Here is a 19182-nt window from a genome sequence, read left to right as displayed (position 1 = left end):
CGCTGAGGACCGGACTCTCACACCGGGGCACCTCAGAGGGTTTTGATTTGGACTAACCCTGTGGACTGGACATCCCCGAGCAGCAGGCGAGCAGTGCTGGAGCGTTTCTTTGCTTTAGTTCCCTGTCTAAGGAAACCTGCTGATGAGCACCAGGGCTGCTCTGCAAGGTCAACAAAAACACAGCAAGTAGGAACAGTCAGCGTAAATGTATGCTTCAGACCCAAATCAAAATTTAATATGCACATCTCAGTTACCAATTAACTCAAATAAATTGATTTCAACTTACAGAACGAGTGGGAAACAAACAACAGTGGATCTGGCTACAGAGATTCCCCCAGCCCCAAGCAAAAAACCCACATTCCCCTGTTTCCCACCTAGAGGAAAACTCTCCTTGCCCTTGGCCAGCAGCGGGACTGAGGCCACTCAGCCACTTCCGACTGCAGAGCAAAGGGCAGAGCTGAAGATGTTCCCACTGGGGGTACACGATACCTGTAAATTATTTGCATTTCATGTGCTAAAAACTTACTGTGTTTTTAAAATACTGGTTGGTGCGACTGGAAAACCTGTTTCTTACTGTGATGATAAATTACTGTAAACACTGCAGAATAACACACAGAGCGTACTTTCTCACCCTGCGATGCAACACACTCGGTTTTCCCCGCAAAACTCCCGGTGCGCCCCCGCACCCCAGCCCGGGCGCTGCCCCCCCGCCAGCCGCGGCACCGGGTGGCGCCGCCAGGTGGCGCCGTCGGCCCGGCCGGCAGCACGCGCGGCGGCGCGGGGGGGGGCGGCGACCCCCGGGTTGGCCCTTTTGTTCCGAATTGGGGTCAAAGCCCGAGGGAATCGCAGCAGCCGGTGCGGGGGGCTGCGCTTGGGAGTGCCCCCACCCTGTGCCGCCGGGGAGGCTCGGGTACAGCACACTCACACCCGCCCCGCCGAGACAGAGCCCGGTGGCCCCACGGGCACGCGTGAGCGGTGTGAGTGCTGCAGCCCCAGCCACGCACACGGGCAGGGTAAAACTCCACACCCCCCACATGCGTGCCGGGGGTAACCACAGCCCCACAATGATGCACGCAGCTGGGGTAAGCACCAGCCACCCCGCCACCAGCTGCAAGGACGAAGCCCAACGGGCCACCAACGCGGGTGTGCCGGGGTAAGCCCAGCCACCCCCCGGCTGCGCATCTCCGGGGTAAACCGCAACTGCCCCGCCAGCAAGCACACACGGCAAAAGCCCAGGTATCTGGGGTACACCCCGCGACGTTCCCATTCCCGCTGCAAACCCCAGTACCGCCGCCAGCAGCGGCGCGGCCGGGGGGGACCAGCGCGGGGGGGACCGGACCAGCGCAGCGCAGCGCAGCGCAGCGCAGCCCGGCGCGCATCCGCTCGCACCACCTGCTCATCAGCCTCCTCCACCGCGCAGCCGCCCGCCGCCGTGCGCTGCCGCTGCCTCGCCCTGGCTCCTGCAGGTCCAAAGAGGGCAGGGGATTATGGTTTATAATTAACACAATTAAAAATAGATTTTGAATAAACTGAACACTGAGAGGATAGAAATCTGTTGTGCAACTGGCACGTTAGGAGGAAAGGAAGTGGTATTATTCAAAGGTAATCCCAGACACCGCAGCACAGGACCTTCGACTACCAGGCAAGTACTTTTAAGCTTGTTTACAAACCAACCCCCAGTGAACTCAATACATGCACTGAGCAGCATGAATTTAACCACAGCCAGCTCCGCAAGCAGCGACACAACTGCAGGGCTAGGCCAGATTATAATCTCTGCTGCCATACTCAGAAACTCTAATATTTGTGAAATTTTAGTTTGCTTTCCAGCTGGATTCCCAGGGTGAGGATCTCTCACTGAAAAAGATGCTTAAATTCAAGGGGTTTGGTTTTTTAAATACCAACCTGTCTTGTATTTAAATTTCTTACAGATCTATTTTTAAGATAATAGCCATGAAACACTGTATCTGCTGATATTAACAAGAGTCTGTCCTGGGAAGGGAGAAACTGGGCAGCCAGTTACACTGGAGAAAATGTGAAACAGACTATGAATGAAATGCTGTGCAGTTCAAAACCAAAACCTGGAGGTGGAAAAAAAAAAGATAAAGAAGTTTGAGAGATGGATGGGGGGATAATTTTTTTGCCTTTTTTTTTTTTTTTTTTTTTAATACTAACTCTCTATAGTTTGGGACTTCTATGGATTATTTATAACTAGGATAGGATTTTCAGACAGAAACGGGATTTTTAAAATCAACAGCCTTCCTCAGAACATTTTTATTGAGGAAACATGTTTGTGTGGCTGTAGAAGCCATCGAGACGCTTGGAGTAAAAGAGTGCAGGAAGAGAAGACTGGGTTAAATTAATTCCTGCTAAATACCTACCAGCAGACTTGCTGTCTATATGAGGAGCTGGAGACAGAACTGTACCAGGGTAAAAAGGATACTGTGTCTATTTATAGCACTGCCTTCAACACCGTAGGAATTCAAAGGAAAACTCCAACTCAGCACACAGTCTTCTCATCATCTGCTTCTGTCAAGATTATATCAAGGCTGTGATGATTCCTTTCCCCTGCAAATCCCTGCTAGGAAGGATCTGTTCCTTCCTGCAAGTGAGGGACTACCATGGTACAAACCACTGCAGAGCTCATATGGTCTGGGCTCTGGGAGTCTTCGGGTGAATGTCACCTCTTTCCTCTTGGTAGTCAGAGGAAGGGGAGAAAAAGATCCTTACAAGCCTCAGCACTTTAGCAGGAAAAACCAAAAGTGTTTCACCTGCTTTGCATCCCAGTTCTCCATGCTGTCCCCAGCCCTTCTCCTACACCAGATGCCCTGGGGCACTTGCAAAAAAAAAATGGTAGCATAGCTCCAGCATGCTCCCAGTGTCAGGAGGCAGGGAGGGGAAGAAGAACAGGGTCCTGGCACACAATCATTGTCACTCATGGTGTCACTGAGATCAGGCCTGTCCTCCACTGGGCGTCCATCTCTGACAAGGAGTGGGCTCCAACAGGTGTATAGGGCACCTGTTTGTCAGTGGAAATGATTTCTGATGTTAAGAGTACAAATGGAAGCAGCCTTGGAAAAGGTATTGGCAAAAACCTGACCACCACTCCAAAAATAAGGCAGGCTTCTGGAGTTCCTTAGGTCCACTCTTCTTTTAGCATCACAGTGCCTCAGATCTTTCCTTCTCATCTTCCACCTTCCAGTTTCTCTTTAATAAGAGCTGCTCTTTCATTCTTCACAAAGCACTACCTACTCTACACTCCCGGTGCTCCTCTTCTGTAATTCTGTTATCAAGCTGTCTGCTAGGTGGGGAGCAGAAGGTGCAGGACTTGGTGCCACCTTTGAGGCACAGATAATTATTACGTGCCTCATTTAGTGTGGTTGCTTCCTCAACAGGTGGAAAACATGCTGTTCTCTGATAGATTTGCAGCACTCTGAGCTCCTGCCTTGTCTTTTCTCTAAAGCCAGTCATGTGGTGTTCCTAAAATAATAAACACAGCCTCACTGCTGCCACAAAAAAAACCCTGGTAAATATATTTTTATGGGAATGAAATATTAAAGGATTTGAACATTTCACTGAAAGCAAAATATGAGCAGTAAGGTTGGGTAAAGATTCAAAGGCTGGTTTGCTTCCTTTCCCTGGGGCACATCAAGGCTGTACTGTTTGCACTTTAGAGATGGATAGTGGGGAATTACTTAACCCAAAACGATGGAAACAATTCAGACTATAATAATATAGCATGAGAGTTTCTCACATTACATCTATTCCCCATACTGCTGGCTATATTCTGCCTTCAGATTCACATGCACAACTCTCACTGGATTCTGGAGGAACTGTATTTGAAGCCAAAATGCATTTCATTGTCTTTCTGAAGTCTCTACGGTTTAGTTGCTAAATCCTGGGCTCAAGGACTGGGGACAAAGCTTGTCTAAACATTTCCCAGTGTTTATGTCTCTAACATTCCCATCTGCTGTGTTTTATTTTGAATTTCATCTCCCTACTTTCCTAAAAACAAAAAGCAGAAACACAGGTTGCCTCTGCCCTGGAGTGCAGGAATCACCAAATTTCCCAGCAGGTTCTTTCACAACATATGATGGATCCAAGTTTGTTTAAAAATGCTACAAGCCCTTTGTGGAGTAGAAAGAGAGGAGACCAGAAATGTGGGCCAAGTTTCTGAGTGTTATGAACACCCCCCATTCCCCAAAGGGACTCCATATCCTGTTTCCTCTCTCCCAAAAATTTCACCTGGCCTTGGGTTTCATTAGGAGAAATACACATTGCTCAAGTCCAGGCTCTAAGTCTTTGGTTTGTGCTTCCTGCTGACACCGCAGAGACTATGCGAGCAACAAAACCTGAGTCTGACCTGGAGGCTTCAAATTTACTACAATAGCAGAGCAAATTAAATGGAGAGCATGTTAAGCAGGTTGGGAGATTGTTGTTGACCAACAAATCTTCATTAAGCTCCCGCACCAAGCTGTGCTGCATCTCCTATGCAACTGATTATTGTGTCTCCATCTGTTTTTCAACTATATCTTCACCAGGCTTAAAACAAACTCAAACTTGCTTTAGGTCTAATTAGAAATAAAACACAATATTAATCCACCTTGCCCCACACATGCACCTAGTTTGGAGGTGCATTCAAACATTCAAACATCATTCAAACAGGCCAGGTTCCACTCTGTTCACCACCAGGTATTTACTGCTCTGGTTTTCGCCAACTCTTTTATTTACTGCCAGTGTCTCACAGAGACTTTGTTCACTATTTTATGGTGACTTTCTGGATTAGTGGTTTGCATTACCAAACACAAGGTCCGAAATTAGTTCCTGGCACTGCTCTCCAGAACTTTCAGCTCAAGAGCCACCAGCACGAACCCCAAGAGTTCATACAACTCATACCTCCTCACAGCAAAGCCCACGCTTGGCATAACAGCAGCTTTCACAGAATTAGAGCAAAGCTCTTTTTTTGATATTTATGACTGAAGGGAGGCTACCACAACTGGAGCCTCTGACAGCCTTTCCTGCAGGCCACTACTAGAAATACAGCTCCACAGGCAAAACTCAGGTGCCAAGCTACTCTGCTGTATGAGATTTAAAAACACTGCCTAATTTAGACCAAACAGAGAAAGGTTTGAGGAAGAAGTGCAGGGAAAGCAAGGGGAACCGAACAGCGGTACTGCGAGTTATATGGCTTCAGCATCTGCAGTGTACATGCAGAGCAGGATCTTCTGCCACAGACTGGCCTTGCCTTCAGGTAAGATGAGAAACAATTATTAGCTATTTCTCTTCTGAATACAAGGTAAGAAAAAAAAGGTATTACATGCAGATACACCATGAATGAAGGAGGTAGCCTTTAGTATCGTTCTTTGCCAGATAACGTTTATGGTGACCAAACTACATATTGGCCATCCCCCATACCACGTTGTTCTCAAAGTCAGACAACACTTGAAAAACACGGATAGGACTCAACCATTTCTGTATCAAAGAGAAGGCATTGATTATTTGGGTTTATGCCGCAGTACCTCAGCATGAAGGCTGTAACTGGTTCCCTGCACTTGGGCACTGCAAGGCAGCCTCCCCTTCACAGAGCTGCCTATCATGTCCCCGGTGAGGCTGAAGAGTGCAACCATGGCAGCTGCCTTCTGATGGGATCTGAATTATTTTTTGCTAGTGGTTAATTTGTTTCCAGCTCTAGCAGAAAACAAGTTCTGTTCTGTTTGTACCATGTGACCTATGACATCTAGGGGCATATATTTTTAATTGCCAGTTTTAGAAATACGGTAAAAGTTAACCTAAAGGACAAATAATGAGGAATACCTGTAATCTCAAGAGCTAACACAAATTCTGGGAAATTCTAGACCTCAAATCAGCTGTACTACATAATATGACGAGTTCCTATTTCTTTTTTTTTTTTTTTTACCTTCAGCAGACTTAGTAGTGATATTTTACAATGAGAAGAAAGCAATTTGCTTAGCTTACTTAGGATTTCTTCTCCTTCCATTGCATCTCTTAAACTGTACACGCATCAGCAAGCCTGTTCAGTCTCAGTCTGACCTCTGTACTAACTTGATTTATTGTTTTTAGTTCTCAAATAGTATATTACATTATACCCCAACGGGTCTGATTAGAACTGGCCAGTATTTTAATGATTTACGAGGGGCATCTGGGACTGCATGGGTACCATACGTGTTGTGTCACTGCTATAGGAGGAGTCTGTATTGATCCATTCCAGTGTGCTCCAAGACAACAGCATGTCAAATTCCAATAAGCTTTAGTTCACAAACCTGATTTGACAGGTGGCCAAGCTTGCACTGGGACTGACTGTAGTTCTCATGGTGGGAATAAAACAAAACATCTGGATTGCTTCTAGCTATTGCATTATGAGAGGATTTCCATTCCTTTCCCTTGTTCCATTTCTACCTTGCAGTGCTTAAGGAGGTGTTTATCCTTCCCAGTTCTGTAGCCAGAAACCTGGGCAATGGGAGCTTGCTATCAGCTCTGTGGTTTATCTTTCTGCCAGAGAATGCTGGTGAGGACAGGCTCCTGGAACTAGCCTTTCAAACCTCTCTGAGTCCTGCCATGGCTACCACATTGCTAGAAAGTCACAAATCAGAGAGGCTGGGGTGAGAGAAAGATAGACTAATGAACACTTAGAAAGACAATGTGGTTGTTCTTAAGCCATAATGTCACCACATTTAATAAGGGATCATGCTATTATTTTTAGGGCATCTCTAAATAAGGACTTAGCAATCATGAAAAGAAGGGTATCAGGAGAACAGCATAGTGACATAGGGTTTCTGTGTCCTTGGTTTGATTTTGCATGTTCTGAATTCTGTTTTGAACTAAGCTAAAATCTGCCAAAGTATTCCTAGGAAATCTCATCCCTAGGCGTGGAAGTCCAAATTTGACCATGATTTTCACTTCAGAATGTAAGCTATCTTTGACTCACTAGAGGTAGGCACAGCTTTTGACCCAAATTAAATCAGAGAGTGACTCTTAACCCTGGTTTAGCTGTTGCTACAAGTGTTTGGCAGCACTCTGCCCCCGGGTTGCCTCCCAGCTCAGTCTTGTGCAGAGATGTAGAAAAATCATCCAACTTAACTCTACCGTCTCCACCTGTGTGGTAAGAACTGCAGTTTCTTCTTCGCAGGCTCACTGTGGTAAGAACTATAAAATGCATTCCAGTGCTCAAGAAACACCAGGGAACCGGCTGCCTACCTCCTGCTGTTTTCCACCTTTCTTCCTAGCAGGTTGCTCGCCCCTCCTGCTATGCCAGCCTAGAGATATGTGTTTGTTGTCTCCTGTGAGCTTGGTAGCACTGAGCCATCTTCATGATGCTGGTAGAGACCACTGGGCAAGAATAAAGAGCAGCGAATCTGTCAATGTCCCCAAACAGAGCAGACCCCAAAAAGAGCAATATATTGTTTTTAAGATAGAAGAACATACCAGAGCTAGTCACAGGGGAGAAGGGCTTTGAATCATGCCATCCTTTCAGTTAAATGCTTGGGGCAAACCCCATTCATTTGTAATGAGATTCTTTGAATTCTGAAGCCTGATGTTTCCAGCACTGGGCTTGAGGACACTGCTATATTAGTTATTGTTAAAGCAGCCTCATTCACCTTCAGATGTGGCCCACTGAACTCTAGTGGGGACACAAGACACGGACCTAAGGGACTACATTACAGCCGGAGTTCTGTGCAAGGCACGGTGCAGGACATCCTTGGCCTCTGAGTAGTTACTGCTGAAGCAAGAAATAAACATGGCTTATGCCTCAGATCACTTTGGACGTGACCTGGGAAAATCAGATCAGGATAGATTAAGAGCATGCAACATGGTAAGCCTGAGGAGTAGAACCATGGCCGAGAGGCTGGAAACAACACCCAAGTCACATTCTGTCATTCTTTCATTAAGCTAGATGTAGTGTGCCCAGCAACCTGTCTGTGGCTTTCTCGTGTTGTGTTCAATTGGAAGTGAGATGTCTGGATCAACATCCCTTGCAAAGTAGACAGTATGCAGAGGACCATAGCAGTTGAGCTGCTTGGCAGTCACAGTTTCACCCCAAATAGCCTCAGAGAGGGAGCAGAGAATGTACCGTCGTGTACAGCAATGACAGGCTCTGCCTCCACACAGCAACAGTGCTGAGGTTGAAATGCTTCACTGCAGATGGGAGCCTACAGCCCACTGGATCTTCTTCAGAGAAAGAGACTCAGCACATTTCAAGTAATCTGTGAACAAATCCAAGCTTGTGCCTCTCCACAGGGTCATGCTGTACTAACATCACCCAGTAATGAGAGCACCACACACTCTCTGCAACTTCAGGCTGCAAATGTCAGTAAGACCATTACTAGAAGCCATGAAAAAGCAACTAAAATTTGTGTTGTTCATGGAGAGTGAAGGTTTTGGAATGGTTGTACCAAAACACCAGTGTCAGCCAGGCAACTCAGCTGGTTGCTGGCAGCTCCAAGAGGAAATCAAAGTGGCACACATTACTCCTGATTTACAGCAACCTGCATTGACTTGCCAGCTTGGCTTCAGAAATGTTTCATCCTTTGAGTTTTTCAGTAATCTCCTGAGGGTGCTTGCAGAAGAAAAAACAGAATTTACCCATTCAGAGTACACTGGCTTTCACCTCAGACAAGTCATTGCTGGAGGCAATAGAGAGCAAGCGGTGTAACAACCATTCTGCACAGGAGAAGAGCCAGTCTTACACAGGGAGAACTAAATTTTATGCAAGTGTGTCTTCAAGTGGGAGCGTAGGGATAGCAAGAGTGTCTCATGAATATAGCAAGTCCAAGAGCTGTTTAGTGCTACAATATTGTAAATTGGGATTTTTGTTTTCTCAAGAGGGAGTGAAAAATATCAGTACTGAATGGAGGAAGGTGTTACAGACTGTCAGAACTGGTCATTGGTCAAGTCTGATGGCTGAAGTCCATTGCAGAAGAAACTAGCAATTACATTTGATCTAGGAGCCGTAACCTGGCAGGCAGCTAGAGACACTCTCAAATACAGGTGTGCGGTTTCAGTGACAAATAGCATGGAGATGTGGTGGATGCATTTTGAACCAGCTACTGTCTTTGGGTCATATGCAATGTGTCTGATTCTCTACCAGGTCAGGTTTGGTTAACAGGTATTAGGATGCACTTGGCAGCTGAGAGCCCCGGAGTAACAAGGGGCTCAGAGGGCCCAATTTTGCAGCTGAACTTCTGTGCTCACAGCCAAAAGCCCCACACCTTTGCTGGGGCTAGGGCTGGAGGGGAGCTGACTTTCCTTTGCTTGCTTGCCAAGAGCCAAGTTCAGGTCCTTAGAGTCCTACAGCGCTCTCAGTCCAGCTGATGACTTCATGAACACCTAGCGTTGAGAGGAACACAGCTCCCTGCACAGCTTTAAATGTTTGTGTTTCCCTGCATATGCTGGTGACATCATTGCCACCTGAGGGCCTGAACTCTGGTCTTGGCAGGTAAAAGCCTTTCAGGTCACCTTACATTGGGGTTCTTGCTCTCGATACATATTTATGTAATGATTGCTAGATGGCTGTAATTAAATGACTGTAAAGCACCACCTAAAATGCACTAGTAATAAATTCTTAATAGCTGATACTATAACAAGCAGTTACCAAAAAATATATCGTAACATGCAGACTGTTAACAGTGTCTGGGCTTGTTTAACGCACAGCTTTAAAGAGTTACAATGCACACTATTAAAATAACATGTAAAATTTGTAACAAGCAAATAAAAGGTCCAATTCAGCAACAAAATATACCCAAGCTTCAGTGGTGAAGAAGCCACAGAAAAGCTTGGGGTGGATGAACTATCTCCTCTTATCTCTGCCATCCTTCTGGTGGTGCTACCTATCAGCCATGGTTTCTGTAAAGCATAATCCATGTGCCCACCCTTGCCTGGTACAGCCTCTGCCACTGCTCTGTCCTGACTCAGAAACATGGCTAGAATCAAATTTATATTAGAAAAATACAACTGTGTCCAGAAAACTCTTGGTTTTGCATTCCACGAGGAAGGGGTGGCTCTGGGAAAATACATTTAGCTGCCCACGTTTTTCACTTCTCTTTCATCCAGTCAAAGCTTCACTGTGGGCAACATCTCTACAGAGATGATTTGCCGTGGCTAAAGAAAAAATAAATATACATGCAAGACCCAGAAAAATTAACAAAATCAGAAGGTGGCTAGGTTTTGAGCATTTGATACAACATTGCTGCACATAAAAGAATGGCTGCTTCTGTCTAGCCACTGTCAGGAACCACACACATGGTTGATAAATACAAGTGTACTAACCAGCTGATGACAAGAGAATATTTTATACTACAGTCACAGACAAAACCGAGGCCACCCTGCCTTGAGGCTTGCATGCTGATGTACATCCTGAAACAGCGAAGACCATCAGGTCTGAGCCCTGCTGGCTGGCCCACAGACTTGCTATGAAAAAATGAGACATTTTTGAGGCTTCTGAGGCCTGGCAACCCATAACATCAGTGGAAGCTGTGGTAAATTCAGCATATTTGAGAACCAGGATGGGCCGATAAATTTCTTCCTTACATTTGAGTAATGCTTTGCAACAGAAATGTTGCTGCTGATTTCCCTGAATATCACATGGAGGAAAGTTCTACTCTGACAGAGAAGTGTCACAATCCCTCTCCAGTTAGGACAGAAAATTTGGTACCAACGCAGTACTGAGCGGGGAAAAAAACAAACAAAACAAACCAACAGTCAGAGGTTTTCCTCTTCCTTATGCTGCTCAAACCTGTCCAATACAGAGATTAATTTAGCTAGTCTGCTCCTCCGCATAGGCCCTGCATGGTCTGTTGAGAGCAAGGCCATCTAAATGGATTTTGCCAGGTCACACCAAGTGGGTGCCTTAACCTAAACACATATCTGGGTTAAAGTTGGGGGTCTGGAAGCCTCTCCTAAATTTGGAAGTGCTGTTCAGATTACATCCTCCAGCTGCTGAAGAGATTTTCTTACAAACAGTTGGCTACTGAAATACCCTGTGCCTCCCTGGAAACCAGCTCTATCTCAGCTTTCAAGTCCAGCCAGCCCCACCTCAGTCATTGCTGTATTTGATTCAACCCATCTATATCCTCTAGTGCTCCTAGCAATTGATAAATTACAGCTCCAGTGAGACTATCGGGTTAAACACCATGGAAGAATGATGACAGTAATACTTGTCATTTGTATGGAGACGTACCAACAGAAAACCCTCAAACATATGTTATCTTGGAGGAATCTTTCCAAGGGATAGGCTTTCTGAGAAACATTTATGACTTTTGAATACACGATAGGCATGAACTTGACATGACCTACTTTGGCCAAGCCCTAGCTTCAGCCTGGTCCTTTACCACCACAAATCAAACAGTCTGTCTGAAGTGCAGTCAGACTGATATCTTCATTGAGCTGACAAGGCTACAGCACACATCAGATTGAGAAAAAACGGGATGTAGAGCACTTTGTTCTCAAGATTTAAAAATTCAGAAATATTTTTACTAAAGCCAGAGGAAAATGATTACTTTCTACCCACACACAAAAGCCAAAACAATGCCTGGGATGATTAAAATATTCACTACATCACTGAAATGAGAGCATTGACATCCTTATATTATACTCAAATCCCTTCTTTATCTTGGCATTGGAAAATGCAAGGAAAAGCGGAGGATATAAAGGCTTTCTACTGAATATCCTAGACAGGAGCTGGTTTTTCCTTCTGACTTTCCATAGCATCATGCTGCAGGGTTTTGTGTTGCCCCATCTCAGCCTTTATAGCATCCTCTCAGCTTGATCTTGTACCAGTGTAATGCAAATCGTCAAATGACACTGACTTTTGAGTTTGTTCTTATTTAATTAAATACTATGGTGTTGGAGAGGTGGCACGTGTTTGCATGAACTGAGACACCTGTTTAAGGGATACCAGTCTCTAAAGGCCTTCTCCTACAGCACAGCACCAGACAGCATTAATTATGTTACAGATAAAGCTGTAGTCACTGAACTAACTGAAAAACAACCAAAGCATCCACGGTATACACAGCCCACAGGGGCATTCACTGCTGAGAAGAGAGGAAGCCTAAACATTCAGGAGGGAGATGCTCTCTGTGAGCTCTCACAGGACCACTTTCTTTCCTTCCTGGGACATTCCATGTATAAGGAACCACTGACCTGGCCACCCTTGTAGCCCAACTGCAGCAAAGCCACTAATAGGCTTCCAGAAAGGGGGCTACAGGTGTAGGCATGGCATGGTGACACGTGGGGCCGTGTCATACTCTGTGTCACTCTAGATGATCAGAATTATCTTCTGCTCTGCAATAGGCCTCTTTGATTGCAATTCTTCTGCTAGTAATAATTAAGGACATTTTGTTACACAGTTCAGATACAATTATGGTTGTAGTACAAACCAATTCAAAATTAATCTCAGTATAACGGTAAAATTTCTCTTACGTGACTGAATAATTACTGCAATACAACTCCAGTAGGGCAAAGATCAGGAACATTTCATATGAATATCATTCAGAAACCAGCATTGTAAAATTGCATTGCTCATTCACATGACACACATCACAGAAACAGATCCACTACAAAAAGCGAATATAGAGGAATTGAGCTGAGAATCATTAAAAACATATTTTTAAAATTAAGAACCACCACATTATTACATGTAATAATTTTCCTTTCACACTCATTTGTTTTAATCTATTTGCACTCCTTATAAAACATTACACAAAATTTTAATCATCGCATTGTTTTCTTTAAATATGTGCATTTCAGTAAATGACACTTGCATGTAAAAATTTAGTGAGCTAAAATGTTAGACTGACACTAGAACTGAGCAATCATTTATTCAGAAAAAATTGCCTTGTTTTCCTGTCTGTAAATTTCCTATGGAAAGCTACTATATTTTTCAGCGCATTCATTATTCAACATATTATTTGAATAGTTCTACAGAGATTTCTCTGCTTTTGAATCATTCACAGCCTGTTAGTTCCAGTTATTTCACATTTGAAATTTGAACCCAAGTCCTTAATTTTCATTGGACATAGTGTTTACATGAACTGAAGCTGTTGTCCAGTTGAACAAATGTGACTAGAATGCAGATGGAATAAGTTTTGCACACAGCATCAGCGGTTTGTGTCTGTGTTTCAACAGGGGTAAATTCTTTAGCTATAATACAAGATCAATGTGAGCACAAGCTGGAAGTCATCTCAGGGTAATTCTGAAGAAGCACACCCGTCTTATAAAGACAATTATTCCACAACCTTCAATAGCCATGTAGCACACGCTACCTTCTTTTGCCAAGCCTCTGCAGTTATGTTCCCTTCAAGAAAGACAACTTAACAAAAATCTCTGAAGGAGCACTTTTGCTAAGGTGTGCTATACTTCTGAGTTGTCCATCCAGCTGTTAGAGGGACAGAGTTATGGACCTGGAAAGCACAGCTCCCAGAAGAGCTGCTGAGAGTTGCCGCCTGTCCCTCCCGATCTTAATGACAGCCTGAATGCTGAAACGTTACCTGGACTTTTGGACAGTGCCCTGTAATTCTCCACAAATGTAAGGCTTAGGAAAGCAAGGCTGACAGCAGCCTTCCATCTTCTGAGGCTAGGTAATATGAAAATCAAAGTATCTATACAGTGGAGAGGGCAAGAGGAAGGGATAACAGGCAGTAGTAAGGAAGAAAAGAAAAAAAAAAAAAGAAATTGTTGAAACCAACTTTATAAGGAGTGAGAAGTGCCCTAGAGTGGTCATTAGCCACACTGCCAGGAATGAGATACGTCAAAAAAGAGGCACATTTGCTGCAGATGTTACGAGGTGGGAAGGATTGGAGGAGGCTGTTATAATTGAAAGTAGTTAATGAACTTGCAGATGTCCCTGTGGTCAGGCCACAGGAAATGCAAGTCCCATTTCTGCTGCAGACCTCCTGCGTGGGATCAGAGAAGTCACACGGGCATCCGAGATCACCAGTGGGAGCCAGGCAGGTCTGACGCAGTGGGCACTGGGGCGGGCCGGTGTCAAAGAAGCTGTCAAAGTCAATGGGGGATGTCCGTTCCAGTATGGGAATTCCTCCATGCCTCCTCTTGCATAAAGCTATCCAAAATGGGCAAGAACATCTGCTTTTGTTTTCACAGTAAAAGCTGACACTGGCGGAGATACGCACACTTGGGAGGGGAGCACATTCCACAGTGGAGCTCTTTGTAACACAAACAATACAAGACCATCCTGGGAACATTATTATTTTGTGAAAACTTACTGTATTCGAGAGGACAAGGCTGCCTGTGAAGGTGGCAGAAGAAGGTGTACTGACAGAAGAATAGGTCCCTTTGGCAGCTGCCAAGGCAAATCACCCAAGTGCATGGCATAAGGGTGGCTTCTAGTCACTCCTTCCCTCCTCCATTTCTGTCAACATTTCAGGGACTTAGCTATTCCATTTCTCCTTCAGCAAAACAGTGAATTAATATAAAGGTGGGATGAGCTCCCAAAGCAGTCTAGTCTTCAGACTCTGTGCATGCAAAGAAAAATATTTTTTAACAAAATTACACTAAAATGTGAATTTAGGGCTTGTGAAAGTACCTTGATCGAAAACCTTTCACCACAGTTAATATTTGGAAAGAAATTGTCAATGGAGGTGCTTGAACATGAATATGGCCTATTTGCAAATAGCAGAGATGTTCAGCAGAAAGACAGAAGGTTTCAGGTTTTCTATCCTGGACTGTTGTACCCCAAACCACCCCTCTAATCATTTATGCAAAAGACATTCAGCAGTCAGTGGCAAAGCAAGGCTTTGACTCATTGACTATATCTTCATCCATGTCCTAGACAGATGCTTCTGTTCTACAGCAGCCTGAGTTGACAGAGTTCCCAATATCTCTGTAATGCAGATACTTGACTAATTTGTAGAACATAGAAAAGTACATACATTTTTAGTAATTTTTAAAAACGTAACTCTGGTTAAAATAGAGTCTCTATTCCCCTCTTCAAACATCCTCCCAACAGTTCAAGCCTATAGCTAACACAAGGAACCACTATTTCAAAAGAAATGTATCACATGGGAACAGAGTAATACCAGAGATAAATTGATATCTAAAAAAACCTGTTTCTCCTTGTAATTAAAGTTCTTCAGGATTAGAAATGGGACTGTTTTGGAGAAGGCAAAAAGGAGAGGAATGCAAATGAAACAACCTATTAAAAAAATCTATATATTAATGGTCATGTGAATGGCAGCTGGAATCACTGTAACTAATTCATGCAGATTCCTTCTGCCACAAACATTTGTCATTCAGACAAGAAGTGTGGCTGGCAACTACCATCACAAAGAACCAAAATACTCCTTATAGAGTTTCCTCTGTTGAAGCTGACAATTAGGAGTTAACCAGTGAATAAGATTTTGTGTGACTAATTCTATTGAGCTCAGCTCAGTTTGCTGAGCAAATTATAAAAGACAAATCAGATAAATAAGCAAGTCCTAGTTATATGGATAAAGGAAAAACTCAGCATACCAAATCAGTAACTTGTTTCCATACCTGCTGTGTAGCTACATTTACACAATACATTTTTTGTAGCATTACCTCTATCCATTTGAAAGCAGAATTCTCATGCTGGCATATCAAGGACTGGTCTGCTTCACTGCGGTGGTAATAGTGTCTGGAATTCCAAATACGGAGTGGGAAAGTTCATACTACTATGTAAAAACCTTTAAAAATATAATCATGACCTTTTAATCGATTGTTTGACATACCTAGAAAGAAGAGTTGAGTAGTCAGGTCAAAATAAGCCTGCTGAGGCCTTAAGCCTAGTAGTTTGAAAAAGCTTTAGCTTCCAATTTGCCATAATAATAGAAAACGTTATTTAAGAAGCACAAGCTTCAAAATCATTGTCTGAACCACACGATGGGACTGTGGGAGCCACTGGACTGTCATCGTTTAGATCACAACAGTCTTCCTGAGTCCAGTCATGGCATCTGCTGTGATAAGTATATAAACACATGAGAAAAAGGCAATCTCTGCCCACAAGAGCTACAACTGTAACTGTGGGCAAGCTTTGTTAAGGGGATAAGGGAGGGGAGGGTGACCTCAGAAACATCTCTGGCTGGTGCTGAATGTCTGCCCTCCACTTTCAGGATGGCCTGGGACTCCCTGTGCAGCAGGGACTTACTGCGCCCCAAGATAAGAAGCTCCTCGAGCCGGACGCCCGGCAGCCCACGCAGCAACGAGACACCCTCCATGGAGGAGCTGCGGCGTCTGCTCTGGACACACAGACACCCCACAGGGCACGTGGACGAAGTTTGGCCAAACCTTTACGTGGGAGATCTGTAAGAGAGAGGGGAAGGTTGAAGGTGTTCATGCAACTTTTGGCCCCCGCCCTATACTCCCTGAAATAATCTACTCTTTGTTTAAAAAGAGACCTAGGCACTAATTTGGTGCCTCACAGTGTGTTAAGCAAGGCTGAACTCTGCTTAGGATGCTGTCGCATAGAAAAAGGCATCCTAAGTACTCCAGAAGAATATTTCCCCTTCTGATTTCTCCTCTTGTATTAGTACGGGAGTCCCGCCCTGCAACAGCCTGGTGGGGCCATGGCATTGGTACCACAGGCAGTCATGACAGAGCCAAGTCAAACAGGATCAACCCTGTGTTCTCCTCACACTGCCAGGCAGCATCAGTCCCCTGAACCGACGGGTGCCCAGCAGAGGTGACCTGGTGAGAAAGCAAGCCAGAAAACTCTTGGCTTGTACAGAAATATCACCACCATCACCTTTTTATTTCTTGTCAGTTGAGAAGAACCACCTAAACCGATGTTTGGGGGGAAAAAAAAAATATGCAGGAAACGAAAGTCACTTTCTTAATGAGTCACTTCTGTCTTGAAGGATTTTGGTGGAGACTTTGTACCTGATCAACCTGTCAAAAATAGCCACTGCAACTTCATGCAGTTTTAACAAACTGCACCATCAGCAGCATGTTCTACCCCGCATTGTAATGCAGTAGGTAAATATAAACCCCCGTCCATCTTCCAGGTATGTTGCTCGTGACAAAGCACAGCTGAGCCGAATGGGCATCTCCCATGTTGTGGATGCTGCTGCTGGGCGATTTCATATTGACACGGGACCCAAGTTCTACAAAGATCTGTCTGTGGATTACTATGGAGTAGAAGCAGAGGACAACCCAAACTTTGATCTCAGCATTTACTTCTACCCAGTTGCTCGATACATAAGAGCAGCACTGAATTCCCCAAGAGGTAACTAGACCATCTGTGCATGCTGCATACCTTCTGCATAAGAGCCAAGTAGGGCAAGTTATCAAATAGTATCTGGCATAACCAACCGCCTGCAGATGTGGGTAAGAATGGAGATAGCCAAACCAAGTAGCGTGACACCTGCCTTCTGAACTCCCACAGTGAGCGGCAGTTCACCTGAAACAGGGAAGGATGCACTGAACAGGCTTTCAAAGGGGTTTTGCTATGCCTTCTGCTATTCATTAATGAAAGCTAAAATAGCAAGTATCCTTTATTACCTACAGTGACACACTGACCTGGGAGACAGCACATAAACTTGATTTTTTCAAGTTAGTGCTGGGATTAAGAAAAAATGCTGGGATGGGGTAAAAAGACAACAGCAAGCATTATATTTGAATAAGAAGAATCAACTATAATGCTATACAGTCTGTTCAAGTCCTAGAAACACAGGATAGGGAAGAACTTCCTGGGAAGCAATTCTGTAGAAAAGAACCCAAGCAACAGCACTGGCATGCTGTTGGACATAATACCATGCTGTTGCTAGAAGGAGTATAACCTTGAAATAGGAAGATAACCCACAAAATCCTTGGACTCACTAAACACAGGCCAGATACAATGCCAGAGGCCTGGGACTAGGCGGGGATCACTACTGTTAAGGATAAACGTTCACAAAAGCAAGTCTTCACTGGAGCACAAAACTGTACAGATACCCACTCAAAAATAAGTGATTTATTAAGAGAACACTTACAAACTCAGCAAACTGTTTTGCTTGCATCATGGTGAGCTTTAATATCAATGAGGGTCATAAAATACTCACTACCCAGATTAACCATGTGCAGCTAGTAGATCTAATTCACACCATACAACATAGGAAAGGGAGACAGTTACTGAAAACAGTGCACCTCTGTGCTAGATACCTCAGCATTTACTGCTGGTTGGAGGGCTTGACCCATCCTATTAGAAAGAATTGGACTTTGGCTGCATTTGGATTTCAAAACCACTAACACATTTGGGGAATTTGGACCCGCACACATTTCTATTACGGTGTATACTGTTTGCAATTGAATTCATTATTTGTGGTGCTCCAGGGAAAGGTAAGATCCAAAAATCTTTTCATGCGTGTCTAAAAAAAAAAAAAAAAGATTCCAAATCAATTGACAAAAGACAGAAAACAACAGATGAATCATGGTGACTACAAAAGCAAACAAAATCAGTGCTTTGTAAGATGCATGCCCAAATACTGAAAGCTATGAATGCAGAACAAGTTAGGGCGCAAGGCAAACACAATGAACTCAAGTCTAGAGTGTATATTTATCTCTACTCCCATGCTTTTAGAGACTGCTTTACTGAACTCCATATGGAAGTAAGGTTCTGGGAATGGAGACAAGGTGAAATTCAATCATATACAGTCCAGCTGTTGCTGACATTCATCATTTTAAGGAAAGTGCAACGGTTTAGAAAATATATAAACAAGATGTTCTGGAAGCATAATTTCTTGAGGTATAGAAATTTAGCAGCTAAATACCCATGACCTGTGCAAGGATGAGACAGGGAGGGGATTGTTACTCACATCATTTAGAAGAAGAGAAAAAATGGCATTTATTATAAGCAGTGATGGTGAACAAAAAATTACACCAGGTGACAAGAGGCCTGTTCATATTAAACTCAGGATGTAATGAGGTACTTTTGTTTGACTGAGAAGTCGTTTAAGACTGCTGCTTAAATATTACAAGCAAATTTAGCATATTTTTCTTTAATGGAATTATCTTTTTCACCTGGGAGGATAAGTCAAAGTTAAAAATATATGAGGCACAAACATATTTAAAACTATGAATCAAATACTAATTAGAAATAAGCAAGAACTGTTACTCCCATCATGCTTGAAGAAAAATTCTGATACCTTACACCAGAAGTCCAGAAAACAGCATGGTGAGATTTACTTTGGATTTCTACCTTAGCTGAACAGATTACGT

The 19182-nt window shown here is 43.9% G+C and overlaps 1 protein-coding gene and 1 long non-coding RNA gene across 6 annotated transcripts in view; one reads left to right on the top strand and one right to left on the bottom strand.

Annotated features, from left to right (window-relative positions):
• The first annotated feature begins 1400 nt into the window (after positions 1–1400).
• Positions 1401–19182, top strand: part of LOC135991087 (dual specificity protein phosphatase 13B-like) — a 24503-nt gene continuing 6721 nt past the window's right edge. The window contains exons 1-3 of one of the 2 annotated variants that reach the window (XM_065639362.1): positions 1401–1642; positions 16101–16250; positions 16992–17212. In XM_065639362.1, the coding sequence (XP_065495434.1) occupies positions 16102–16250; positions 16992–17212 (370 nt within the window). In that variant the 5' untranslated portion in view covers positions 1401–1642; position 16101. Of the gene's footprint in view, positions 1643–16100; positions 16293–16991; positions 17213–19182 lie in introns of both variants that reach the window. The other variant, XM_065639361.1, reaches the window with a different exon arrangement.
• Positions 17902–19182, bottom strand: part of LOC135991089 (uncharacterized) — a 23894-nt gene continuing 22613 nt past the window's right edge. For 2 of the 4 annotated variants that reach the window (XR_010606478.1, XR_010606479.1), the window contains one exon: positions 17904–18332. This is a non-coding gene — a long non-coding RNA (uncharacterized LOC135991089). Of the gene's footprint in view, positions 18333–19182 lie in introns of all 4 variants that reach the window. The other 2 variants (XR_010606476.1, XR_010606477.1) reach the window with 2 other exon arrangements.

The sequence above is a fragment of the Caloenas nicobarica genome, chromosome 7, assembly GCF_036013445.1.
Source record: "Caloenas nicobarica isolate bCalNic1 chromosome 7, bCalNic1.hap1, whole genome shotgun sequence".
Lineage (NCBI taxonomy): Eukaryota > Metazoa > Chordata > Aves > Columbiformes > Columbidae > Caloenas > Caloenas nicobarica.
Note: the sequence above shows the minus strand (reverse complement) of the source record. Positions and strands in the feature narration are given on the sequence as shown.